The 27,251-nt window shown below is 61.8% G+C and overlaps 2 protein-coding genes across 2 annotated transcripts in view; both read left to right on the plus strand.

Annotated features, from left to right (window-relative positions):
- The first annotated feature begins 316 nt into the window (after positions 1–316).
- Positions 317–22,811, plus strand: Ttc34 (tetratricopeptide repeat domain 34). Its single transcript, XM_046424879.2, has 9 exons — positions 317–474; positions 1,070–1,886; positions 7,076–7,910; positions 9,257–9,482; positions 10,653–10,857; positions 11,869–12,035; positions 18,497–18,767; positions 19,856–20,070; positions 21,401–22,811. The coding sequence occupies exons 2-9, from the start codon at positions 1,082–1,084 to the stop codon at positions 21,926–21,928; spliced, it is 3,252 nt and encodes a 1,083-aa protein (XP_046280835.1). The 5' UTR covers positions 317–474; positions 1,070–1,081; the 3' UTR covers positions 21,929–22,811.
- The window catches only part of Mmel1 (membrane metalloendopeptidase like 1), a 35,034-nt gene continuing 30,378 nt past the window's right edge, over positions 22,596–27,251 (plus strand). The window contains exons 1-3 of the mRNA XM_046424884.1: positions 22,596–22,608; positions 23,120–23,285; positions 23,513–24,277. Of these exons, the coding sequence (XP_046280840.1) occupies positions 22,596–22,608; positions 23,120–23,285; positions 23,513–24,277 (944 nt within the window). The remainder of the gene's footprint in view (positions 22,609–23,119; positions 23,286–23,512; positions 24,278–27,251) is intronic.

Below are 27,251 nucleotides of genomic sequence, written 5' to 3' on the forward strand. Positions count from 1 at the left end.
CCCTGCAGGCAGTGGGTGGGTGGGTAGCAAAGGCCTTGGTGGCAGGGCAGAGTCCTAAGGTGCAAGTACAGACCTGAGTGTTGGGTGGGGTTCACCCTGGGTAGCGTTTCACCCCTTTGTGGGGGCGACTTCCCGTCACCCCAAGACCCCCCACCCTCTGAGCCCAAGAGTCCTTTCTCTGCCCTAAGATGACCAGGGAAAAGGGCCTGAGGCAGGGCACAGAGGGGCCCGGCCTGAGCGGGGCTGGGCCGCCAGGCCGGGAGGGAGGGTGTTGACGCTGTCCAGGGCAACAGGAGGCTCTGCCTGGGCCCAGCCTCTGGGCAGTGTCCACTGGAGGCTCTGCAGAACCCAGCAACCAGGCTGCTGTGGAGCCACCCAAGCCCTCTACCCAGCCAGGAGGAGTGGGGTTGCCCGGGCCGCGGCCCCCCAGCACAGGGCCGGCTCCGCCTGGGGTGCAGGGACCTGAGTGAGTCTGTGAGTGTGCACACCTGTGTCTCTGTGTGCCAGGGAGGGTTCGAGGGATCCTTGTTTGTGGTCCCTGGGGACTAAGAGGGTCCAGGCCCTGAGTCCTTCAGCTCAGCAGTGGGGAGGGAGGGGCTGGCCGGGGCCTGGAACCCCCAGAGCCAAGCCCCATGGCGTGGGCCAGCATTGCCCCCATCCCCACCCCAGAGCCAGGCAGGTCCCCACGGTGCCCAACCAGGTCACCCAGGTGTGAGCAGGGCGCAGGCCCTGGTGGGGGCTGCCAAGGCTGCACGGCCTTCCTGAGGCCCTGCTGGGAGGGGCAGGGGTACAGCTGGGCGTCCCCTCAGACCACCCAACTCCCCCCAGTGGGCCTCAGGGGCAGGTGCTTTCAGAGAGACCCGAGCAGGCAGGGTCGGCCCCCTCGGTGCAGGAGGGACTCCTGGTGGACCCCAGCCCCGAGAACCACCTGCTGAGGGGGCGCTGCAGTACACTGACCCTGAGGTCTCAGTGAGGCCAGTCAGGGGAGGCTGCCTGAGGCTGGTCTTGGGTGGCCAAAGGGCCAGTGGATGTCCACCACCTGGACCCTAACCCCAGCCCCCTCCAACAGGCACCCGTGAGGATGGACATGGGCCAGGGGGGTGTGATGTCAGCCCAGGAGCTCGTGGCCGGCCTCTGCCGGAAGGGGGACCAGCACCTGGCCCTGGGGGACCCCCTCCTGGCCACGGCCTTCTACCTGGCTGCCTTCAGCTGCCACGCCCCCTCAGCCGTGCAGAGGCTACAAGGGGCACTGGCCGAGGCTCGGGGAGCACCTGTGGTGGCCACCCTGGAGGCCTGGTGCTGTGGGGACAGCCGAATCCCCACCATCCTCTGGGACGGCATGGCAGTGGTCTCCCTGACGGGGGCTCTGGCCTCTGCCTTTCTCGGTGCCCTCTGCCCTGACCACCCGGCGGCTGTCCTGCACTCACTGGCCGGGCTGCTGGCTCATGGGCGCCACAGGGAAGTGGCCCAGCGCTGCAGTGCCCTGCTGGACGCTCACTCCCAGCAGGCCCTGGAGCTGCAGCTGACCCGCGCCCTGGCCCGGGTCCTGTCTGGGGAGCAGGCAGGCGCCGGCGTGGCCGACTATCTCCAGGCCTTCGCCTCGAGCGCAGCCCGGACCGCGGCCTTCGTCCACACCCACCAGCGTCCCTACCTCCCCACGCTGCTCAGCACCCTCCGGGACCATGTCTCAGCACAGCCGCGGGCCACGGTCAGCGACGGCCAGCAAGAGGCTGACTGCCGGGGCCTCCTGGCTGCCCTGGACCCCGAGGGCACCTGGAGTGAGGTCCTGTCACCAGAAGCGCTGCTCCACGGTGGCAGGTATGAGGACTGCCTGGCCGCCTGCAGCAGGGCCCTGCAGTCGGACCCCGCGAGGGACAGACCCCAAGGTAGGGAGTCCTGGTCCCCGCGCGGATGCTGCCCCCTGGGTTAAGTCTGCCTGGGCGGGGGGGTGTTGTGCCAGGGCTGGGACTCCACAGGGACAAGACAGGCAGGACCTGGCCTTCCAGAGCACCCAGAAAAGGAACCAAGTGGAGCGTGCAGGCCCACTCCAGGCAGTGGTCAGAGCAGGCTTCCTGCGGGAGGGGCCTCGGAGCTGAGAGGGGCTCCAGGCAGCAGAAGCGGGGCATGAGGCGGCCCTGGGGAAGAGAGAGCTTGCACCTCACCACAAGGGGCCAGCGTGGCCGTCGGGGACGGGGAGCACGCAGACGGCAGCCATGGCCGAGCCCGCACTCTGAAGGACTGGTTTCACCCTCAGAGCCACCCAAGGGTGTCCAACGTAGAGTGAGAGGAGTTGCACGTTTCGCTTCTTTGGAGGTCGTGTGGGGTGTGCCGTAGGAGCTAAGGAGAGTGAAGAACCTGCAGGGAGGCTGGGAGGCTGGTCCAGGCAGGGAGGCTGGGAGGTCAGAGACTGGGAGGCTGGTCCAGGCAGAGAGGCTGGGAGGTAGGAGAACGGGAGGCTGGTCCAGGCAGAGAGGCTGGGAGGTAGGAGAACGGGAGGCTGGTCCAGGCAGAGAGGCTGGGAGGTAGGAGAACGGGAGGCTGGTCCAGGCAGAGAGGCTGGGAGGTAGGAGACTGGGAGGCTGGTCCAGGCAGAGAGGCTGGGAGGTAGGAGACTGGGAGGCTGGTCCAGGCAGAGAGGCTGGGAGGTAGGAGAACGGGAGGCTGGTCCAGGCAGAGAGGCTGGGAGGTAGGAGAACGGGAGGCTGGTCCAGGCAGAGAGGCTGGGAGGTCGGAGAATGGGAGGCAGTGACAGTCATCCCTAGGCTCTCGGGCAAGAGATGATGGATCTCAGGTCAGGGAGAAAGGTTGCAGCAAAGTGGTGGGTCTGAGAATCACTGACTTAGAAACAAGACTATGGACAGATTTAATGGTGGAGAGAGAGGAGTGGAGCAGGAGAGCCAAGAATCATTTAAGAGTTGGTTGAAAACTGGACCAGGGAGAGGAGGGGAGGAGCAGGTAGGAAAAGGGGTGTCATAAGTTCTAGACATTCTCAGTGTATTAGCCAGCTTTCTGTTACTATCACTAAACAGCTGAGATAATGCACCTACAAAGAGAAATGGTTCATTGTGGCTCATCATTTGAGGTTTGTTTGTGACTGATTGGCCTTGCAAACAAGGACATTTTCAAGACCGAGAGTGCACAGTGCCAAGGCTACTGGTGACCTCCACAAGGAGCGTATGGAAGAACCAGGTGGAAAGAACAGAAAAGTGAAAGAAAAGTTATTTCTGGAAATAACTTTTCTGAAATCCTCCACTGTAAGTTATCAGAAAATACTCAGTAAAGAGTCCTGGGCCTCTGGGAGAGTAGGGCCCTCGGCACCCAGAGCACAGCTCGCAGTGGCTGATGAATGAATGGGGGCATCAGCCACCCCAGGATGGAGGGGGCTCCCACCTGGGCCGTCATACATGGACAGGCACAGGGTGGTAGCTACAGCCTCTGGAATGTGTGTGCAGGAAACACCCAGCCCCGTCCAGGGCAGGCTTCCAAGAGCAGGGCCATGTCTGCCAGGGGGCTCCAGGAACCGCGGGCCAGTCGGCCCAAGTCACCCAGGGCAAGGGGGTCAGCCTCTCCAACACAGACATGCCTCAGGGGCAGAGGGAGCTCTCTCAGCTGCTTCCAATTGGGCCCCATTTCTTAAAGGCTCTGCCACCTTCCAGAGTGCCACAGGGTGGGGACACTTGGGCCTAAGAGGGGACAGAGGATCAGCCCATAGGCATGTGAGAAAGGCCCACTTAGACCCTCCCACTCAGTCCTGACAACAGATGGATATAGTCATGTGAGTGAGCCCAGGTAAGACCAACAGAAGAACTGCCCACATCAGCAGCTCAGCTCAAATTTAAAAAGAACCATGTGCCAATAAAAACAGCTGTTGTTTTCAGCCAAGTGCAGTAGCTAGGCCTATAATTCCAGAAACTCAGAAGCCTGAGGCAGGAGGATCACAAGTTCAAGGCCAACCTGGACAACCTAGCAAGGCCCTGTCTTGAAATAAAAGAAAATTTTAAAGGATGGGGGATGTAGCTCGGTGGTAAAATGCTCAGGTTCAACCCCAGTACAACCAGGGGGAAATCTGCTTATTGTTTTGAGCTGCCAAGTTTGGGGGTCGCTAGGTAATAGTGCTTAAAACTGATAAAACTTCTGAGTCAAAGCCTTTCCTTTGGACAGCGTAATTGTCCAAGTTGATGAGGTTTTGGGTGCTTTGACACAAGTACACAAGTGTTCTGACCCAATCAGGGTGACTAGCCTTGTCCTGTGCAAAAAAGTGAACTCTAGGTGGATCATATCAATAGCTAAATCTCAGTTTCTAAAAGAAAATGTCAGAGGATATAAACAAGAGCTCTGTGAACAGCCGGGTTTCTTTGGACACAAAAAGCGGAAATGGTAAAGAAAAATCGGACATATTTCATTAAATTAAAAACTGGAAACTTTTGTTTTGAAAATGGAAGGACAAGCCACAGAGAGGCTTGTGGCTTTCCAAGCAGACGATGGGCAAAGGTTCGGCATGCAGAGGATGTGGAGGACGCCTACCTATCCATCAGAAAGACCCAACAAGAGCTGCACAGGCCTTCCCCGAAGAGAGAACACAGATGGCTGATAATCCATGCAGAGCAGGCACCTCACAGTAATGAGAGCAAAGCAAACGGGAACAGCGAGAAGCAGGCCTCCTGCCTCCAGATCGGGGGGATTAATTAGTGAGTCTCACGAGTAATCAGGAAAATGAAAATTAAAACAACGGACAGATCATAAAAACTGTTAAGTACAGCAGAATCTGCTTCCAATAACATGGAATAGCTTCAGTGCACACGTGCCTCACAGATGACCATGACAGAACATCAAAGGCAACCGTTTGAAGGTGCAGCCGGGAGCCAGCTGACCCTGGAGGACTAGGGTGAGCCGGGAGACGCACACACTAAGGCTTTCTGCTTCGGGGCTCCTCGGCCCATGCATCCCGGCACAACAGCAAGCTGCAGTTTGATTGGTCTGAGATGACAAGGGACAGAGTTCAGAGCTGGGAAAAGGGGACTGGAGGAAACTCCCGAGACGGAGCCACAGAAGCAGGCAAGATCCAAAATGTGTCCATGCAATCCACTTAAGTCCTCGGCTGACCATTGACGTGCCATTCATGGGGAAGATGAGGTTGTCTGAAAGAGCAGCAGATGGAAGTGGAGATGTCAGGTCAGAGAGGAGGAGGTACAATTTGAAGTCTGAACCCAACCTGTTGCTAAAAACAAAATCCAGCCCCTTCAGAAGAACATAACTAAATCCAGCATCTCTATAACACCTTAATGGGATAACTAGCGTACAATTTAAAAAATACCAGATGGGGCTGGGGATGTAGGTCAGTGGTAGTATGTGTCTAGTCCCAGGCACTAAGGAGGCTGAAGTAGGAGAGCAGCCTGAGTCTGGGAGTTTGAGGCCAGCCTGGGCAACATAATGAGATCCTGGCTCAAACAACAGGAGAGGAGAGGAGGCGAAAAGAGAAAAGAGGAGAAGAGAGAAATAGAAATTCTAGAATTGAAAAATGCCATAACTGAAAAGAAAAATCATAGCATAATGGAATAGAAGGGTCAGCACAATCCAAGACAGACTATAAAACAGAAGAAAAATGAGCAGAGCCTCAGTGACCTACAAGGTGGTATACAGAAGGCTGCTGTGTATAACTGGAGCCTTGGAGGGGAGAGGCACGCTACCATGTGGGTAAGCAACAACTACTCTCCTCAGCCCCCAGGGCTCCCTCCAGCCGCAACGTCCTAGGGTCCATGAACTATTGCAGAAATCAGGGCTAGAGTTGCTTTAGTTCAAGCATCAGTGACCAACAGGAAAGGCCCCATTTCCTTTGCTTTGGCACCAGAACTGGACAGGGTGACCCCGCTGTTGGTTAGCCAGTCTTGGGGTGCAAGACGCTTTTTTCTTGGTTATGCTAACCCTGAGTTAAACCTCAGCCCTGTGAGTACGGACGGTAGCGATCCCCATCTGGACACAGGGATGGAGTATGGGCCTTATCATCTGTTATGGGCTGGATCTGAATGTCCCCAAAAGCTCAGTGTGTCAAAGGCTTGGTCCCCAGTGCAGTGAGGTCCAGAGCTGGGCATTGGGGTTGGATGGTGGGCTCCGACCTCAACGGGGCGTCATCCCTTGAGAGCTGAACGGACTACTGGGAGGAGGTAGCAGTGGAAGGCAGGAGGGACGTGGCTGGAGGGTGTTGGTCACTGGGGGCGTGCCCTGGGGCTTCACCTGCCCCACCATGCTGTGCCCCCCTGCCTCAGGCCACAGCAATGGGGTCGGATCATGGGACTGAAACCTCCAAAACTGGAGCTGGAATGAGTCTGTCCTCCCTGAAGTTATTTTTCTCAAGTATTTTGGTCACAGTGATGGAAAGTGACCCAGAGATGAGCCCCACCTAATAGTGCAGGGAAGGAACCTGAGACCTGGCCAGAGTCAGTCAGTGGCCCCAGTCTGCCTGCTCGGGGCCTCTGGGTGCCATTGCCTCTCTCCTGCACCTGGGGGAGATGGGCTTCATACAGGGAGTATCCAGTCCCAAGAGGCCCGAGAAGGCAGGACACCAAGACGTGTGTGCAACAGTGGCCACCGTGGTCAGAGCCTGAACGCCAGTGCTCACCTGGCAGGTGAGGAGGTCGCCAGTCCCTAAAGAGGACATTCAGTCCTAACTCCTTCACTCAGATCTCATGGGAGGCCAGGCACCGTGGCCACACGTCGAGTCCCAGGGACTGGGGTGGCTGAGGCAGGAGGATCCTAAGTTCAAGACCGGCCTCAGCAACTTGGCCAGATTCTGTCTCAAAAACTAAAGGGACTGGGAATGGAGTTGTGGCCGAGCACCCCAGGGCTCATTCTCGGTATGACCTTCCTGGCTGTGGCTTGGTTCCGAGCCTGCTGGTTGCTGTGGCACTTGGGCGCCTCCTGCCGGGCTGGTCTGGCAGTGCCACGCCCTGGGCTCCTGGGAGCCTGCAGGGAGACGCCCGAAGCAGAAAAGTACTTGGAGCGAGGGTCCAACGCTGCGCGGTAAGGGGCTGCTGCGGCGGGAGCTCCTCCAAACAGGGGCGCTTCTGTTTCTCTCCAGATGAGCGCCGGGCAGCCCTGCTGGTCACGCGCGCAGCGGCGGCCTTCTTCCTGGGTGGCCGAACCCACGACGTGCTGCAGGACCTGCACCAGGCCTTCCGCGAGAGCCCGTCCGCGGCGCGGAGGCAACTCCAGGCGGTGCTCTCAGCCACAGACCAAGAACGCATCCGAGTCCAGGCTCAGGAGACCGCGGACGTGGGCTTCGCCCACTTCCAGGAGGCTGTCCGGAGTCGCCCCCAGCTCCGCGAGGACGCGGGACGTGAGCTGCTGGTCCCGGTCACCCACGCGCTCCGCCTCCTGCTTCGCTTGGAGCCCGCAGGGCAGCGAACTGTGCTGGGCACCCGCCTGGCGGAGTGCCTGCTGCTGGCTGGGGACGTGGCAGGAGCTCGGGCGCTGTGCGAGCGCCTCCTGAGGCCCAGGCACCCCGGAGAGCTTGCTGGGGACAGTGCGCCCCTGAGGGCGCTGCGTGGCTTCTGCGCGCTGCACGTGGGCGACACCCACGGCGCCAAGGAGGACTTCCAGGCGGTGGTGGAGCAGGGGGCGCCGCATCCCGGCGGCTGTGTTCGGGCGCTGTGCGGCCGTGGGCTGCTGCGGGTGCTGGCCGGCAGCGCCTTCCTGGGGGCGCTGGATTATGTCACTGCGTGCCGGCTGCAGCCCGAGGAGGCGCTGATGGCCGCCAAGGCCTACGTGCCCTGGAACCAGCGCGGACTGCTGCTGACCGTGCTGCGGGAGGAAGGCCGCAGGATGCTGCTGCGCGGGTGTGGCCCCGGCCCTGCGGACGTGCCCTCCTGCAGGAGCAGAGCTGCTGAGATGGACGGCCCTGTGGCACAGGAAGGGTGAGAGCTGGCCCCGCCCAAGAGGGGGCTGCCGCTCCATTCGGGTCTCCTGGGAGGTAGAGGGTGTTCCTGTTTACAGGTGAGTAAAGCCAGGCAGCATGTCTGGGAGGTTTCCCTGAGCATCCGGGACGATTCAGCCCCAGATCTGAGCTTAGGGTCTCAGTCTGTGAGCATCCTGCACTGTGGGCTTCCTGTCCCTAGGAAATCAGAGACTCAGACATGGAAAGGAAACAGTAAAACTCAACGCGTCAGCCCGCTGCCGGCATTTCTGTCTAGAGGTTTCTTTTTGTGCATATACAACACATCTGTGCGATGAATGTAGTTTGTAGTCTACTTTCTTGCTCCAATAGATCATGAAAGTCCTTTGTTGGTAAAAACGCCTCCAGGCAGCAGTGTGCGGTCCTGAGGCTGCTGGCTAGTACTCCTTCCTTCAGCCCCGGGTCCTTTGCTCTCGGTCGTAAGGCATGGTGGGAACATCCTGTGTCCACCACGTCTCCTCCTTCAGTGGAGAGTGGAGCTCCTGGTGGAGAGCAGCCCCGGGGCAGGGTCCTGGACCTCTGAGCTCCCTGCCCTGCCCACCCGGCACAGCCCCCACCCCTGCCCTGGGGCTTCCTGCACAATCCTTGCTAACCGAGCAGACACCAGCCTCTAGCTGCTCCAGTGTGCACTCTGGTGGGTCACTGGGAGGTGGGAGAAGGCAGCGAAGTGAACAGCCTCCAGACAGGGGCCTCGGCCCATCACTGCAGCCACCCAATGCCGGCCTCTCCTCCAGGCCTCATTTGACGTGTGCTTGCACTTGCTGGTGGGGAGGAAGGGTTACCAGCAGGTTGACTTTGGCTGTGCCGATGAAGAAAGGACCTAGAACTTACCACAGCTGAGCTTCTCCCCGAGGGTCCACTCAAGTCCCAGGCTCCGGCCTCTTCTGGAGTGGAAGTTCAGGACGTTCCCATGTGGACACCAGGAACATCCCAAGTGCATCCTGCCTGCCAACAGCTCACCCTTGAGCCCAGCAGGGCCAAATTGTTAACCCACATTTTTGCAGAAAAGGAAATCCTGAGGTCTACTCAGGGTCAGTGCTACTACTGACCGTTACGTGAACTCACCCTTCCTGTGCCACAGTGCCTACCCGTGGGGTGATGGGAAGACCCGGAGGGAGGGTGAGGGCTGAGGGGCATGCTGGAAACAGCAGCATGGACTTAGGTACAGTGTGGTGTGAGGGTCATTCCTCAGCTCCACCCTGCCCTGGCCACACAGCAGACAGTGGGCTGCGAGCTGGCCCAACCTGCTGAGCAGCTGGGCAGGGCATAGGGAAGGGGCTGGTCCACCCTGAGCCACTCTTTCCACAGGGATGCCCATGGCGTGTACCAGCTGGCCACGATGCTGATGGAGCTGGACGTGGAGGACGAGAACTCACAACTCCTGGCAGCCGATGCCCTTTACCGCCTGGGCCGCCTGGACGATGCCCACAAATCTCTGCTGGTGGCCCTCTCCCGGAGACCCCAGGCAACCCCCGTGCTGGCACGGCTGGCCCTGCTACAGCTGCGTAGGGGCTTCTCTTACGATGCCAACCAGGTGAGAAGGCTCAGGTGCACTACTGCAGGGCAGGTGGAAATGGGCACAGCTCTGCGGAGGGCAGCAGGCCTCCTGTGGACCCCGCTCAGCACCTACAGCCTGAAAACCTTGTTCAGCCCCAGCTCTGCTTCCTGCAGCCCCTCTTACCTCTCTGACATCAGTCTGTTCATCTATGCCCTGGTCCTGCAGGTTGTCTTGGTAATTAGCTGGAACAGGTACCCTAAGGCCTGGCAGGTTGGCTTTGGCTGTGGTTATGAAGAAAGGACCTAGAACTTATCAGAGCTGAGCTTCTCCCCGAGGGTCCCACACAGGCTAAGCTTGGACATGGTCCTGTTGAGGTGGAGGGGCAGGGAAGGGACCCAGGCCTTCAGCCCCTGCCTGCCTTCCTGCCTCCAAGACCCCTCTGCTCCTGGGGTGGCAGAGCCTCTCCTGCCTCCCTGTTGTGGAGGCTCCTGCTTGGGCCAGAGGCAGCTGGTGATGTTGAGGAGGGCTTCAAACTCTGGAGTCCAGGAGGAGGCACCTGCCAGCCGCTTTCTGCTCCTGTGCTGGTTTGGAATCCTGACCCCCTTGCCCTGGGCAGAGAGTAGGAGGGAGGGACACCCTGGAACTTGCTATCCTTCCACCCTGCCCTGGGGCCAGTGTCTGCACCAGAGGCCAGAAGGGGGCAGTATTGGGTCTCCTCGGGCAGAGCCCCGGAGGGAGAGGTTGTGTCTGCCTGGGGTTTTGCACTGCCCAGAGCACAGCTGACCCTGCCTGGCCCGCCCTGGATTCTTCTCCACACCTCTGGAGTGGCTCCCTGAGCCTCTGATGGCTCGAAACCCCTTCCTGGTCAGGCCTCCTCCAGGAGGCTCATGGAGGTGGGCTCTCCCCCCATGGTCAGAGGAGGTCCAGGCTCAGGTACGTGAGGGCTCCACCCTGCCCTGGCCACATGGCCGACAGGGGGCTGCGAGTGCAGCTGGAGCCCCCTCGTTCCTCCCACCCTGGCCCTGTGGTCCACTGGGGACCAGACCCTGCGTCGGGGAGCCCCGCCCCTACCAGATGGGGAGACAGGCAGAGAGGCCCCTGGGCTGGAGGAGACGGGGCCTGGTGGGCAGGGCGTGCTGGCCATGGGGCAGTGAGCAGGAGCCAGAGGCAGGCGGTGGTGGCAGCGACTCTCTCGGGCCCCAGCAGCTGGTGAAGAAGGTGGTCCACTCTGGGGACACAGCCTGCCTGCAGCCCACCCTGGACGTCTTTCGTCACGAGGACCGGCTGCTGCTGCAAAGCCACTGCCACACACGGGCCCTGAGCATCCTGCGAGCGAAGCCGAGCGGGGTGGACAGGGAGGCCCACACCAGGGAGGCCATCGCCTACCTCTCTCTGGCCATCTTCGCTGCGGGTAGGAGAACCCTTCCTGCCCAGGGGTCCAATCCTGTGCCAGCTACACGGGGGACACAGGGCTGAGGACAGCTTGCTTCCCAGGTCCATGGGCCCTGGGAGCCCCTGTGGGATGGACAGTGGGGCCGCTCACTGAGAACATGCCATGGCCCAGGAAGGGTCTGGGCCAGCTGGGGCCTGAGCTGTGCCCTGCCTGGCTCCTGGGCTGCTGTCCATGCTGTCTCGGCCCCGGGATGAGCAGACCCTTTCCCAGCTCCTCCTCTCCCTCCAGTGAGGGGACCCGAGATGCTGGCTCCCCTGAGACCTCCCAGAAATAGTGCCTGAGGCTTCAGGTGCCCACACAGTCTCCAAGAGGCCAAGCTGCCCACCCGGGGGCTAGGCACGGGGATGCTGCTGCCCTGCATTGGCCCCAGGTATAGGCAGGCCCTGTGCGTCTCAGAGTGGGGTGTTCGGTGCTGTGTGGGGCACGAGGCTCAGAGGAGGGAGGGTCTCTCTCAGGCTCACGGCAGGCTCCTGGGTGCAGGGCGCTGGTACAGACCCCCGGTCAGACTGCAGGGGCTTCCGCCTGCCCTCGAGCAGGTGCCAGCAAGCCTGCGGGGAAGGGACAGGCTGAGAGCAGCCTCAGGCCCAAGTCGCTCTCCCCTGCATCTGGCGCTGGACAGACACCCAGAAGTGGGTGGTGGTGGTTCCTCTCTGGGGAGGGCCTCCTCCTCCTGGCGGGTGCAGGCTCCTCCTCTCTGCCGCCCAGAGCCTCACACCCTCCCCAGCCACCCCGGGAATCCCCGTCCCCCTCGCCTGGCCTCACTTCAGAGACAGGGCAGTGCCCCTGCCTCTTCAAGGTCCCTCAGTGTCCACCAGTCCTCCCAGATGCCGCCCTCCTAGAGGGCTCCCTCCCCCTGCTGCCCAGTGGAGTGTGAGCTCCCCACAGTGGACCCCCCAGTCTGGGCACCAGGAGGGACACTGGACAAGTGGCCAGCCACAGCTATGTCCTAACCATGCCCACTTCCTACAGGGACGGAGGCCAGTGAGTCCCTACTCGTCCGAGCCCGCTGCTATGGGCTCCTCGGCCAGAAGAAGACCGCTGTGTTTGACTTCAACTCCGTGCTGCGGGCCAGGCCGGGGAATGTGCAGGCTCTGTGTGGACGGGCCCTCGTGTACCTGGCCCTGGACCAGCTGCAGGTGCCGGGCCACTCTCCCCTCTGGGGCCGGGCAGGTGGGGCAGGGAGGCCAGGGCAGTGCCTTCCTCCTGCACCCAAGGAGTGCCAGCAGGGCCAGGTGTCATGAGCCGTGACGTGCCATCAGAACCCCCTCCTCCTCACCTGCACTGCAGGCCGTAGGAGCCGCACCCCACAGGTCCACCTCCAGGGAGCCCCACTCTTCCACGACTCCTGCACGGACACGTGTGCAAGCCCTAAGGGTTGGTGGAGCCTCCCCAGCTTAAAATAGTTCCATAACGGCTGCAGGTGTCCCTCTACAGGGGTGTAGGCCACGAGGGGTCCCCTCCACTGCACAGTCTGCTGCACAGAGCCCCGTGTTAAAAAGGATTTACAGGACGGGTGCAGAAGGAGTAAGTCCTGTCTGCCGTGGGTGCAGCCAGCAGAGCCCTTGGAACTTTGATCTGACCTAAATTACCTGCTTTTTAGGAGAGAAATGATATACTTAAGACCTTCTGCAGAAACTGCTCCAATTCAGGATAAAATGTTGGGAGCCAGGCGGACAGGAGGAGAGGTCTGGCTCACACCAGCAGCCGTGTGCTGGAAGACACTTTCTGCTTGTTGCTTTGTGGACACTCCTTGTTTGCACACTCCCTGTGTGTGCGGAAGGGCACCCTCTGGGGTCTGCTTCTGGGCAGGGGTGTTGGGTCGAGGGTCGGATAGGCAGCCTCAGGCCGATCGCTCTGCCTCTCGCGCCCAGTTTGCCCTCTGTAGAAGTGGGGAGCTAAGGAATCACCAGGGGCTCAGGAAGCACTCGGGGATGGATGGAGATGAAATCACAGTGCACCAGACACACGGGACAACGCAGGCAGGACCAAGGGACGTTCACGGCCACAGCGGTGCACATTACAAGACAAAGATCCCAAGTCACCAATCCTACGATTTAGGGAACACTGAACCCAAAGCAGGCAGAAAGAAAGAAAGGAGGAAGGTTAGAGATAAAGTTAAGACTAGAGAAACAATAGAGAAAATTGATGAAACCCAAAGTCGATCCCTCAGAAAAGTCAAAGCGGACAAACCATTAGCTGGATGGACTTAAAAAGAGAAGAGACTGTAGTCCCAGCGACTCAGGAGGGTGGCAAGTTCAGGGCCAGGCTCAGCAGCTTAGCAAGGCCCTGTCTCAAATAAAAATAAAAAATGTTAAAGGGCTGGGGATTCGGCTCAGTGGTAAGAGCCCTTGGGTTCAATCCCTGGTGAGAGAGAGAGAGAGAGAGAGAGAGAACTCGGATCTCTAAGCCAGCACTGAGGTGGGTCATGAGCACCAGTCCTACAGGAGGGAGCCGGAGGAGCTGCTCGGCAGGACAGCCGACAAGCAGGTGGACAGAGCAAGAGGGTCCGGAAGAAACTGAAAAGCCTAGGGACACCCAGGTACTGACGAGGCTGGGCCAGTCGCCGGACGAGTGTGCAAGGCCCCCGGGGAGTCTCTGAACAGTCAGAGACTCAACACCAACTCTTCTCAACTTTTCACAAAAAACAAAGAAGAAGAGGGAGAAGTTCCTAAGTCACCCAGAGGCCAGCGACACCCAACCCCAAGACCAGGCCCACAGTACGGGGAAACCCGAGGAGTGCCCTGACGCACACCAGGGTCAACGACCTCAGCAGAACAGCAGAAAGTCGGCCGTGTGCCAGGAGGTCCCACATGCAGTCCCCCCCAGGGTCCCCGCATTAGCAGAACACAGGAAGCAGGAGGTGACCCACGGAGCAGGAGCAGTACAGGGCGGAATCCAGCCGCTTGTGTTGAAAACTGCCAGCGGAGCAAGGTGGAAGGAAGGACCAGAGCCCGTGTGGGAGCCCACAGCGGACGTCTCACCAGACGGAGGGCTTTCCTCAAGGGGAGCGGCAGCAAGGCCACCTCCACCCCGCCCAGCGCTGACACGCAGGTCAGCTGCCGAGAGGGAGGAGTCCCCCAGAATCTACCAGCAGTCACAGGATTCAGGAAAACGGCAGGCCACCAGGTGGACCCCCGGACCCCAGAGTGATTCACACTCACGGCACAACCTGAGAGGACATTCAGAAAGCGTCTCAATGACAAGCGCATCCGATGACGAAATATTTAGGTCAACCCCTCAGGAAGTCAAGGATGCATAGGGTGGCAACTAGGGCACATGGCCAAAAGAAAGTGACAGATCAGAGTGTTTCACGTTGTCACCAAGTCTGTGTCACCCTGTAGGCAGGAGCGCTCAATGCAGACTCGGTGCAGTCCCTACCAAAATCCCCATGAGGGACTTGGGCGGGGCTCCGTGGTGGAGCGCTTGCCTAGCTCAGTGAGGCACTGGGTTCAATTCTCTGCACCACAAAAAAAAAAAAAAAAAAAAGATACATAAAGATATTATGTTGCCAGGTGCGGTGACCACGCCTATTATCCCAGCAGCTCAGGAGGCTGAGACAGGAGGATTGCGAGTCCAAACCCAGCCTCAGCAAAAGCAAGGCACTAAGCAACTCAGTAAGACCCTGTCTCTAAATAAATGCAGTACAAAGTAGGGCTGGGGACATGGCTCAGTTGTTTACTGCCCCTGAGTTCAATCCCCGGGACTAAAAAAAAAAAAAAAAAAAGATCGTGTCCATCTACAACTAAATTGTATATTTAAAAAAAAATGGTTTTTTATGGAAATAGAAAAACTCCCCCCAGAACTCATATGGAGCCTCAAGGGACTCCAAATACGCAAAACAGTTTAGAAAAAGAACAAAGCTGGGGCCTTAGACCCTGCTCTCTCAGTCACGGTGAGCATCGCAGTGTGCTGCTGGCATGAGCCCCCGTGTCTGCAGGGCCAATGGAACGAGAGCCCAGAAATAACCCTCCACCCGTGTGGGCAGGCGACTTTTGTCAAGCCAAGACCAGCGGGGGAAGAAAACTATTCTCAATACACGATGCTGGGGAAACTGCATCCACATAAAATGCATCTGGACCCTCATCTCACACCATACGCAAAAAGTAACTCAAAATGGATAAAAAGTCCAAATGTAGTCATGCCTATCACCCCAGCAATTCAGGAGGCCGAGGCAGGAGGACGGCAAGTTTGAGGCCAGCCTCAGCAATTTAGCAAGACCCTGTCTCAAAAAATTAAGTAAATAAAAAGGGCTGAGGCTGCAGCTCGGTGATAAAGTGCCCCTGGGTTCAATCCCAGGATGGAAAAAAAAAAAAAAAAAACAACTAACCATAAGACCTCAAACTTCAGAACTGTTAGACGGACACATGGGAAAAGCTTCACGACTTTAGATTTGGCCAGTTTCTTAGATGGACACCAAACCAGGCAACAAAAGAAAAAGTAGACCAATGAGACTTCAGGAATCCTGAGCACCGTCGTGCATCAAGGCACCGAGCCTACGAGCAGGTCACCAGGCAACCCCCGGCCAGGCCTGCCACCGACGCACCAAGCAGCCCAGCTCACAGGGGCCAAGGGCTTGAACGGAACTGCCCATAGGGCCAAGAAGCCCAGGAAAAGACGTCCAGCGTCACCGTCCTCAGGGAAACGCTCAGTAAGCTAAGGGATGCCACCATGCACCCGTCAGGAGGGTAACAGTCAAGATTCTGAAGTGACCGGTGTGGTTGGGGAAACTAGCCTTGTGGAACTGTTGGCAGGAGTGCTCAATGGCTGGGCCACCAGGAAGAAGACCACTGGTGCTGACGCTGGAGCATCACGCCTCACGGAGAGCCCTGGTGGCCACTGATGGAGGAACGGAAAAGCAGAACAGTCCACCACTTGAGGGAATATTATTCAGCCCCCAAAAAAGGAAGGGGATTCTGACACACACTGCAGCAGATGAGGCTTGAGGACGGGGCACTCGGTGCAGGAAGCCAGCCAGAGACGAGGCCCTGAGGGAGGCACTCCTGGGAGTCCCTGCAGTAGGCACAGTCATGGGGACAGAAGCAAGAGGAAGGACTGAGCAGGGGCCGGGCCAGGAGTCCTCCTCAGTCTGCAGGGACGCTGCGTGAGGCCTGCACTGCACATGCCCAGAGCACGGCAGAAGCAGAGGTCACCTGCGCTGGGCCCACAGCTGAGCCGTGGCCAGGGCCAGGCAGGGCTGGGGATGCTGGAGTCAGCCTGCTCTACCCAAGAGCAAAGCCACACCTGGCCAGACCAGAATGGCCCCTCCCCGGGTGACGGAAATGTCCACCAGAACAGAACCAGCACCGCCCAGCCCCAGAGCACAGGTCGAGAGCACGGGCCGCAGAGACCCAGGAAAGTGTGACGCCACCAGCAAAGCGCTGCTCAGCAGAAACAGGCCCTGGGCAGCTCCAGGCTTGGAAGGCACTGCAGGCGCCCAGAGCAGGGCCGCGAGCACGGGAAGGGGTGAGCCAGAGCCCAAGGCCCCAGCCTGGCTTAAGGGCAGTGGGAGGCCTCCAAAGAAGGGCCTGTGAGGAGGGCCCCTGAGGCCCAGTGGGGAGGCGGTGTCTAGAAGGAGTGCTCCAGGGGCCCTGAGGCCACGACCAAGCCGGCTCCACCCTGGACTCCCAGAGGAGCGGAGAGAGAGGGGCGGACACGCTCCCAAGGAGCAGGGACAGGGACCTCGAGACAGAGAGCCCACGAGGCCCGCGAGGTCCTTTCCGAAGGCAAAGGAAGAGGCAGCAGCTCAGGAGCGGCCGCGGGGAAAGCAGCCCCAGTTGGTGGCGTCCAGCCTCTGGGGAGGCGAATCCCGCGGGAGCCAGAGCCCTCGGAACCACCCCTGAGTCACGCAGCTGCCCACTGCAGGAGGAGGCGCCCGCGGGGCCCGGTCCTCATTGGTACCCTCGACAAGCAGATGAATGGGATCCTCTGACTGTGATGGCTCAGGAAGATGGCGCCAAAGAGCTCCAAGCCCCAGCAGGGAAGGGCCTTGGTCTGGCGCTGCCGCGGGGCGGAGCCTAGTCTCCACCACAGCAGGGGACCTCCTCCCAGATACCGCACTGCTGAGTGCCACCTGCTGGAGTGCTGGGCCAGGAGCTGGGGGGGCTGCTGGCAGTGAATCCGCTGTGTCCCCACACCCCGGCTCTGGCAGGTCTTGCGCACCCATCCGTGGGGTGGGTGGGCCATCCCGACGGGTGACAGCCCCGCAGGGAAGAGGCACTGTTGCAGCCACTGCCAGGATTGCAGGGCTCCAACCCGGTACCCACCAGGCCGTGGGGTACCCCACTGCCTACGGGCCGAGGGGCATGACAGGCCCGCTTCCTGGTATGAGGCCTTCCGTGGGCCCCCAGTGGGGAGTCTCCCTGCACGAGGGACCCCGAGGGGCATGCCCCCTCCAGGAACGCCGCCCAGGTACAGGGACCACCCCCCCGGGAACGTGCCCACCAAGGCCCTGGACTCATGGTGACCTCCTCCGCTCCCTGCCTGATTCCTGAAAGGCTGAACGTAGCCCTTCCATTCCCTTGTGGCCTGAGACGCGTTTGTGACCAACTCTCCAGAGTATCGTAAGGAAAAGAAAAAGAAACAGCCCTCGGGGTGCAGAAGGGGACACCATCCCTGAAGCCTGTCCCAGGAGCCTCAGAAGCCACCACCAAGAGCTCCTACACACGTGGACACGCCGTGCGGGAGGTCAGCAGCGTGGCAGGGGAGGGGACTCGCCTTCGTGGCCCGCTGCCTGTGGAGCACCTTGAGGACGTGGGATCCGCGGAGCGAATGCCGACAACAGGACAAAGGGCACAGCCCCGAGGTCAACAGAGGGACAAAAAGGGGATACTGAAAATACTCAGTTAACCCGACAGATCAGGAGGGGAGACAGAGGCCCCAGGACAGGGCAACTGGGGAAAGACCGAGGAAGATGGCCGGCCAGGACAGGAGCAGGTGGCTTAGCATCTACTCATCAAGGCCCTCCCACAAGGCCTGGCCTCCGCCTGGCCTCCTGGCCTCCGGCCCTGGGCAGGGAGGCCTACATCTCAACAGCAAGCCCAACCCTCCGCTTTCCTCCCTGTGTCTTGCTGCCCCTGGGGCACCAGCCAAGCCCACCTCTGTCCCACGCCCTCGGAGGGAGCCTTCCTGTGCCCCACACCAAGCCTCCCTTCCCAGAACCCCGGGGCACTTGCCAAACTGGGCTTCTGCCCCTGGGGTGCCATGGCCCAGGCTCTGAGGAGCATATGCCCGAAACCCGCCAACTCCAGAATCACCCGCTGGGAGGGAGCTACCCAGAGAGGGTGCCACCGACCTCGGGCAGGTCGGGGGGCTGAACTTGGAGGACTGATGGGCAGGTGCAGGGTCTGGCCTCAAAAGGGGGTCAGGGCTGGTAACTGTGGGGGATGAAAGCCAGTGAGCTGGGTCCTTCAGATGCCCAACCAAAACTGGGCTGGCGCATGAGGCTGCAGCCATGGACGGCAGGGAAGGGCAGTGAGCTGGCGGGCAGACCCTGTAGGACCCCGGGAGAGGACCCGAGGCCCAAGAACAGGGATGTCCCTCCCGGCTGGGATGACTCCTGAGCCAGGCTTGCAGGACGCCGTCGACTCTCCCCTTGCAGGACGCCGTCGACGACGTTATCTCTGCCCTGCGACTCGACCCAGGGACCGTGGTCCCCGAGATCCGCTCTCTGAGGCCGGAAGCTCGGGTGCCACTTACCCAGGGCCTCCACTCCCGCTGCCGGGCCCTCCTGAGCCAGACTCTGGACATGGGGGTCTCCCTTGGGGACGAGGACACCCAGGGCCTCCTGGCAGTGGGACAGGCGCTGACCAGAATCGATGCCACTCAGCCCAGCTGGCACCTCCTCCTAGTGGACACACTCCTGGTGCTGGGTACGTGTCGGCCAGGAGTGGGGGACACAGACGTCTGTCCCACACCCCTGACCTGCTCTGTTCTTCTCTGTGAAACAGAAGAGCCATGGACGGCACTGGTCCTGAGGCCCCTTCACCCCAACTCCACGGCCTCAGCGCCCTCTGGGCCCGTCTGTGGGCGGGGCTCCCTCTCACCTGACCCTCTGGGCCCATCTGTGGGCGGGGCTCCCTCTCACCTGACCCTCTGGGCCCGTCTGTGGGCGGGGCTCCCTCTCACCTGACCCTCTGGGCCCGTCTGTGGGCGGGGCTCCCTCTCACCTGACCCTCTGGGCCCGTCTGTGGGCGGGGCTCCCTCTCACCTGACCCTCTGGGCCCATCAGTGGGCGGGGCTCCCTCTCACCTGACCCTCTGGGCCCGTCTGTGGGCGGGGCTCCCTCTCACCTGACCCTCTGGGCCCGTCTGTGGGCGGGGCTCCCTCTCACCTGACCCTCTGGGCCCATCAGTGGGCGGGGCTCCCTCTCACCTGACCCTCTGGGCCCGTCTGTGGGCGGGGCTCCCTCTCACCTGACCCTCTGGGCCCGTCTGTGGGCCTCTCACAAGGAACCCTCCTGCCCCACACACTCATGCTGCATGAAGCAGGGATCCACTGTGGTCCAGAGGAGGTCGGCCCCTTCCTGGCCCATGTGTGCCGACTCCACCTCACCCTGACGCTCGCCCCTACCTGAAGGGTGCTCTTGGCGCCCGCCTTTGCCCTCCAAGGGCTTCCGGGGCTTCTCCCCACCTCCTGCTGCTCACACCCACGTGCTCTGCTCCCCTGGCCCAGCCTTGCCCGAGGGCCTCAGGAGAGAAGGCCATCCCTGTGGTGACCTCCAGGAGGGCAGTCAGAGCCCTGCTGCCCCACCAGGGGTCATGCAGCGGGGGCAAGGGTGGGTCTGCAGGTGGGTCCATGCAGCCTGGATGTGCTCCCCGTGTGCAGCTCCCCGCTCTGTCCTCGGGCCGAGTCTGTCCCTCAGCTGCCCCTGCCAGCATGGAGCAGGGAAGGCATGTCTCACAGCCTGTGCGCTCCTCGTCCCCAGCCACAGCCCTCACTGTCCTTCCTGGATCCACAGGCAGCTATGAGGAGGCCAGTGCTCCCCTGCAGGAAGCCCTGTGCTCCACACGCCCACCGGAGGCGGCCCGGGCCCGGAGAGGCCTGCTCCAGCTCAAGAAGGGAGCTGTCCCCGCTGCCGTCCAGGACCTGCAGTGTCTGGCCGAGGCGGACGCCCAGGACCTGCGTTTCCTGCTGCAGCTCCTGGCGGCCTCGGAGCGGCACAGCGTGGCCCAGGTGTGCACAGATCCCCCGGCAGCCACACTGGCCCCTCCACACAGCACGGCTGAGACCCTGGGCCACCACAGGGCACTGTCCTCTCCCCACTGCTGGGTTGGTTCCAGCTGGATGGGGTGAGGTGTGAGTAGGAGGTGCCGGGTCTTGCCCTGAAGACGGGCCTCTGCCCACCTTGGCACCACAATTGCCCACCTTGGCACCACCTTGCCCACGCACAACCCCATAGCCTCTGGGCATCTCTGCCTGGGGTGCAAAAGTACAGGTGACGGGGTGGAAAGGGGAGGACCCTCCCAGAGTTGGGCTGAGTCAGCAAGGGGCTTCCTCCAGGCCAGAAGCCCATCCCAGAGGCCAGCCCGGTCAGGGTCAGGAGGGCACCACAGGTGGGGAGGCCAGGACCACAGGCTTTGAGCTTTGGAGTCAGAGACCAAGGTCACATCCCAGCACCTGAGTGTGCTTCCCAGAGCTTCCCGAAAGGCTGGCCTGCAGCGCACCTTACTCCCCAGGTCCAGGGGAGCCGCGGAAGGCCACTGGGCCAGCAGGTTCACTGTGAAGTGTCCTGTGATTTCTGTCCCTAGCTGACTGAAGAAGCAGGGTCAGTGGAGAAGAGGAGGCATGGGGCAGCTTCCCAGTGTGGTCCTCAGCTCAGAAAGGAAACTGCCTGGGGGCGGCAGGCCTAGCCAGCAATGACCGCCAGTCTAGCAGTCCAGAAAGGAGGGTTAAGGTGGACATGCTCACTAGCTGGCCTCTGGCCCACCCAGGTGCCCCCAGGGCCAGGGATGAGTCCAGCACACAGCAAACCCAGTGCGTGGACATCCAGGGGCCTGCACCATGCTAGGGAGAGCCGAGGGAGGACAGGTTGGCAGCATGTTTGGTCCCCAACCTTGACTTTGGTGCAGGGACTGCAACAAGAGGGAGCCAGTTTGTGCACAGCTGGCCCTCCCCTCCTGACCTTGGGAGGAGCTGCACCCAGGACCTGGGCTGGGCAGAGGGCAGCTCGGCTCCTGTCCTAAGGGTCCTGGCAGCTCAGCAGGTGGTGGGGCCAAGCAGCAGCCCCTGGAGGGCCCACAGAGGTGGTTCTGAAGATCACCAGAGGCCTGCCAGGAGGTGGGGCTGTAAGGCTCCCGAGGGAGGACAGGAGATGCCGGTGTCCCAGCAAGAGTGGCGGCTGAGGAGGACACTTACAGACACTGGCAGCCTGAGCTGGGCCGAGCCGATTCCAGGACAGGGAGTGGCAGGGAGGCCCTTTACCCAGGCGCTGGCCCCCTCCCAAGGCCAGCAGCCTCGGCAGGGCTGACCCTGTACTCCCTACGCCCCTGTGTGTCCTCTGCAGGCAGCAGCCCAGGAAGCCAGCACCCTCCTGGACACAGGGCACCCCAGGCGGGCGCTGGGCTACTGCTCATTGGCTGTCCTGGCTGGTGGTGGCAGGACCTGCCACCTGCGTCTACGGGCTGCCTGCCTGGCTGAGCTGCGGGAAGTTGACCGGGCACTCCAGGACCTGGACCACGTGATCCGGGAGGGAGCCGGGGACGGGGACTTGGCAAGGCGAGCCGAGGACTTCAGCTCCCGGGGCCGCCTGCTGCTGAGCCTGGGCGACGAGGAGGGCGCCAAGGGGGCCTTCGCCCAGGCCCTCGAGCTGTCACCGGCCCTGGAGCAGAGCCGCCTGTGGGCGCAGCCGGGCCAGGCCCCCAGGGCCAGCATGTTCCTGCGTCTGGGCCAGTGCTGCCTGGAGGAGCAGCGCTACGGGGAGGCCCCGACGGGCCCCCAGAGTGGCCTCTTGGTGAACCCCCACCACGGCCGCCTGAGGAGGCTGAAGGCTCGAACCCAGAGGGAGACAGCCTCTGGCTGCCGGCTGCTCTGACCAGCGCTGCCCTCTCCCAGGCCCCCTCCCTGGGCACCTGCCTTTCTCACTGGGAGCGCCCCAGCTGCCTGGACCGGTGCCCTGCCACCTGCCCGGCCCTCAGGTGCCTCCCATCTTCACGGAGGTGTCGGCCTCCCACCAAGCTCGGGTCCCTTGGCAAACAGCTGGGGCTCTGGCCTCCACGCGGCCTCAGGTCTGGTCCTCCACTTGGGATCTGCAGGTTTCCTGCTCCACCTTCGCTTCCTTCCTGATTTTCCAGGGTTTCCCACTGTGTCGCTCCCTGCCCAGCCATCCCCATCCATCGGTCGGTCTGTCCATCTGTCCACTCACTGGCTCAACAAATATTTGCATCCCCAGCTGGGGTGGGCCAGGTTCAGGAGTTCCGGAAGCCCCAGGGGTGGCAGCAGGTACCTCTGCTCCCACTGCCCTCCCGACCTGGGGCCTCCTGCCCCATCTGTTCATTGAGGACATCTCCACGGAGTGTGCATGTACCTAAATCCAGGGGGACCCCTGCCGCCCACTCCTGCTGTCCCCCAGCCCCGCAGGGATAGCCCCTACAGGCCCCGGTTCACCTCACAGGGGTCTCAGTCCGTCTTGCTTGCCTGGCACCTTGGTATGGCCTGAGTGTCCCCAGAGTTCATAAGCTGAGACCCTAAGCCCCACTGGGATGGCGCCAGGAGGTGGGTCCTGGGGGAGGTGGTGAGGTGCTGGGAACAGGGCCCTGGGGATTCAAACAAACACGGCCTGAAGCCCCCCACCCGTTCCCACATGAGGCCAGTGGGAAGGCAACTCTGTGAGCCAGGTCCTCCCCTGAATCTGCTGGCACCTTGACCTTGGACTCCCACCTCCAGAGCTGTGAGAAACACGTTTCACCAGCCGCTCAGCGGTAGGCTGTTTCTCATGCTGGCCTGAACACGCTGAGACACCCCTGCTCCTGTACCCACCTCCAGCCTGAGAGCAGGCTGCTGGCCCCGGAGGACTAGGCCGAGTCTTGGTCCCTATGGGGCCCCAGCCCAGGCTTTATGCGGGGAGGGGGCTGCTCCAGGCCTGAGCAGCCCACAGCCAATCTGAGACTTGGGCTGAGGACCAGGAAGCCAGCCTGTGTCCCCCAGGTCTGGGCCTGCTGCCTGGGGGCTTCTCCAGCATGTCAAGTCCACCCTCCTCCCTGGCGACCCCTGACCTGTCTCCCAGGTCCCCGGCCCCTCACTGCTCAGCTGGAGGCTGAGACAGGCCTGAATGTGCCCTCCCAGGGCCGCCCAGTTCAGCTCTTCCTCTACTCGGGACTTCTGCCCTCGCACATCACTGACTCTAGACCCCCAGGGAGTCCAGGTTTCACCCCCACCAGTGGCCACAGCTGGTGCAGACGACTTGGAATCCCTGTGAGGACACCCACTCAGCAAAGCCGGTGCATCCAGGTGGCCCGCTGCCCTTCGTCCCCAGGTCTCAGTGTGAGCCCTGGAGTCTGGCGAGTCCCTGGGTACTGAGCCTTTTCCTCCTGGGCCCACCATGGTTCTTTGCACACACCCAGGGGGGTGCCATGGCCTGACCCTCGTGTGGGTCCTGAGCTGCCGGGTGGTGGTGAAGGACTAGGCAGAGCCCAGGGGACCCCTCAGCCAGTGCAGTCACCATCGCTGCCATCAGCCAGTGCAGTCACCATCGCTGCCACCAGCCAGTGCAGTCACCATCGCTGCCATCACCCAGTGCAGTCACCATCGCTGCCGTCACCCAGTGCAGTCACCATCGCTGCCATCACCCAGTGCAGTCACCATCGCTGCCGTCACCCAGTGCAGCGGTGCTGGGCTCCCAGGCCCTGACCCGGCTGGCGCTTCACAACCAACACGGTGACAGCTCCAGCTGTGAGAAGCCCCAGCACCGCCCTCCTGGCTCCCAATTCCCACTGCAAGGAGCTCACCCTGCAGTCAGGCCCCGGGGCGGCAGGCTAATGCCACCAGACCTGAGGGCCCTGGGACAGCAGGATGACACCACCCATCCTCGAGGGCCCTGGGACAGCAGGTCAACACCACCCCTCCTGGAGGGCCCTGGGACAGCAGGCCAACACCACCCCATCCTGGAGGGCCTTAGACAGCAGGCCAACGCCACCCCATCCTGGAGGGCCCTGGGACAGCAGGCCAACACCACCCCATCCTGGAGATCCCCGGGTCAGCAGGCCAACACCACCCCATCCTGGAGGGCCCTGGACAGCAGGATGACGCCACCATCCTGGAGATCCCCGGGTCAGCAGGCCAACACCACCCATCCTGGAGGGCCCCAGGTCAGCAGACCAACACCACCCATCCTGGAGATCCCTGGGTCAGCAGGTCAAAGTCACCCCATCCTGGAGGGCCCCAGGTCAGCAGGCCAATGTCACCCCATCCTGGAGGGCCCTGGGTCAGCAGGTCAATGCCACCCATCCTGGAGGGCCCCGGGTCAGCAGGTCAAAGTCACCCCATCCTGGAGGGCCCTGGGTCAGCAGGCCAATGCCACCATCCTGGAGGGCCCCGGGTCAGCAGGTCAAAGTCACCCCATCCTGGGGGGCCCTGGACAGCAGACCAACACCACCCATCCTGGAGGGCCCTGGGTCAGCAGGTCAAAGTCACCCCATCCTGGAGGGCCCCAGGTCAGCAGGTCAAAGTCACCCCATCCTGGAGGGCCCTGGGTCAGCAGGTCAAAGTCACCCCATCCTGGAGATCCCCGGGTCAGCAGGCCAACGCCACCCCATCCTGGAAGGCCCCAGGTCAGCAGGTCAAAGTCACCCCTCCTGGAGGGCCCCGGGTCAGCAGGCCAATGCCACCATCCTGGAGGGCCCCTGGTCAGCAGGTCAAAGTCACCTTCCTGGAGGTGCCTCAGGGCCACTCTGGCACCAGTGTTTGGATCAGCAGAGCCACCGGGGAGGTGGAAAGCGTTGGTGGCTCCAGTAGCAGCAACTCACTGTGAAGGGCTGTTGGGTGGCTGTGGTCCTTGGCCTCGTGACTGGGGGAAATAAACACTGGGGATCAAGGAAGGAGTGACGGCCAAATTGAGAGACGGAGCCTGCCACTCAAACACGGCAGCCATGGCTCCCACTCCTGCTCAGGTGGCCGGGCCCCTCTCAGGTAGGCTGGACCACACCTTGTGTCTGGCGCCGGACACACGTTCTCTCCTGCACCTATGACACACTCACAAGCCCCTTCTCACAGGACATGGCCTGAGACCCTGGCCATGGAGGCTGGGCCAGTGATTCCATGAGGGGGACCCCAGGCAGTGCAAGACCACCAAGGATCCTATCCCAGCACCCTGAGTGCCGAGACCCAAAGGACACGCCTGTGGAAGCTGGGCTGTGCCAGGGCACAGGACCTGCCCGTCTAAGAACCCGGAGACCGGGAGGGCGGGGCCAAGGTGGCCCCCACAGCGGTGGAAAGGCCTATTCTCTAGACATGGGCTGGTCCCAGGACTAAAGTGGGGAGGGGCGGCACCTCTGCAGAGGGTCCCTGCTTTGCCCTGACTTCCTCTAAGAGAAAGGGTTGGGCCCCATCCTGCAGGGCTGTGCGGCTGGGGGTGGCGTGCTCTGGCAGGACCTCCTGGCATCCGGGTTCAAATGGAGGCTCCCCGCTGGGGCTGATCTGCAGCCCTTGGCTTGTGGTAGCCAGCTTCTCCTGGCTACCAGGTGCCCAGATAGGACGGGGCCTCTTGAGCACCTCCAGTCTGGGGAGAACCAGGAACCAGGGCAGCCCCAGAGATGATCGGGCCTTTGAGCCCCAGGTCTCCAGGTGGCCTCCAGCAAGGGGCAAGGGCTGCTCTGAGTAGACTGTGGTGACCAGCCTGGGCGTGAGGAAGGGAGTGTGCAGAGCCCGCCCTGGGGGCCCGGGAGGCCGTGCTGAGAGTGGGGGACGCAGCCTTTCTCATCCTCTGAGGTTCTTCAGCTTGGGGACGAGAGGCTCCATGACCTTCCAAAAGGGCCTGCTATTGTCAGGGTGTGGAAACAGTCTCCACAGGACTCTGGTGGTTGCATCTGGGAGGGGGTCCAGCCAGCCTGGATAGATCCTGGCCCTCCCCAGTCCCCCACTAGGCTGACCGTGACCTGTTCCCATTTAGGCCAGCAGACCAGGTGGCCGCAAGGCTAACTGCAGCTCCTGACTCTGGGCTGGTTTCTGCCTGGGGCAGGGGGCTTCAGAGACAGCCAGGGAGCTGAGTTGGAGCCCCTCCCGAGCGTCAGGGAGGTGGGGGTGGGGTCTGAACCCAGCCCAGTCTGCAGCTGGAGGTGGCCCTCCTCCCAGCGCATGGCCCTCAAGGGCCATCTGAACGTGTACCGGAAGCTCCAACTCCACCCAGTGTGGGCATTCTGGTAAAGCGTAGCCTTGAGGGACTGTCTGCTCAGGACCCTGGCTATGTGACCTGGCCCTTACAGAGGCCAAGGGCTCATGGGATTCTGAAATGGAAGCTGGTCACCAGTGGGGGCCTGGAGAAGGGAAAGCCTGGGTCCCCACTGGGGCCTCTGTGCTCAGAGACCCCCCCCCCCCATCAACAAGCAGAGCTGGGTCCCTGGTCCATGCTTTGAAGCCGTGAAAGAGCGCCACAGGCCTGTTTTGAAGCCCTCTGGCCCAGGGAAGGCCTCCTTGACCCTGGGTTGGATCTGAACCTGACAGTCCCCAGCGGGCAGTCGGAACCCACCACCCTGTCAGAGACTAAAGGGAAAGGACACCGGGGAGATGGCTGCAAAGCCCTCACCAGCCGCTGGGGACAGAAACCCTGGCCAGCATCTTTGGCACAGGCAGGAGGAGAGGGCAGAGGGCCTGGCCTTCCTGCCCAACAACTCAGTGGACTGAAGGGTCAAGAGATGGGAACGAGGAAAGAGAAGGACTTGGGCCAGGGCCAGAGGAGCCAGAGGCCCTGGGCAGCCATGCCCCTCAGCAAGGGACCCAGCAGCCGGGGCTGCATCGGCCCCTCCCCCACCCCAGACCCCCTGGAACTCCCCACCTCGGAACTGCTTCAGGGGCCACCCTGCATCACAAAGGACCCCAGGAAGTTGCTCAGTGTGACCTCCCAGCGTGGCCCCACCTGACCTGCCTTCCTCCACCTGAGCCCACCTGCTTGGCCTGACTCACCCCAGCCCTGGGTGTCCCTGTGCCACTCCGAGTAGAAAGGTGAGGTGCTGTGTGTGTGCCCCTGTGGCTGGCTTCCTGGGCAGCACCTTGAAGGCCCCTCCCTGTGCCAGCCCAGTTCATGCAGGACAGGCGGGCACTTCCTGTAGGGCTCCACCTGGGCAGCGGCCCCTCTGGCACAGACAGACAGCCTTGCCAGAGGCCCCGTGCCCCCCCATGTGCGGTGGAGGGCCTGGAGCAGGCCA

Source organism: Marmota monax, unplaced genomic scaffold (genome assembly GCF_021218885.2).
Source record: "Marmota monax isolate L192 unplaced genomic scaffold, Marmota_monax_Labrador192_F-V1.1 WCK01_AAM20220418_F8-fsc00080, whole genome shotgun sequence".
Taxonomy (NCBI): Eukaryota; Metazoa; Chordata; class Mammalia; order Rodentia; family Sciuridae; genus Marmota; species Marmota monax.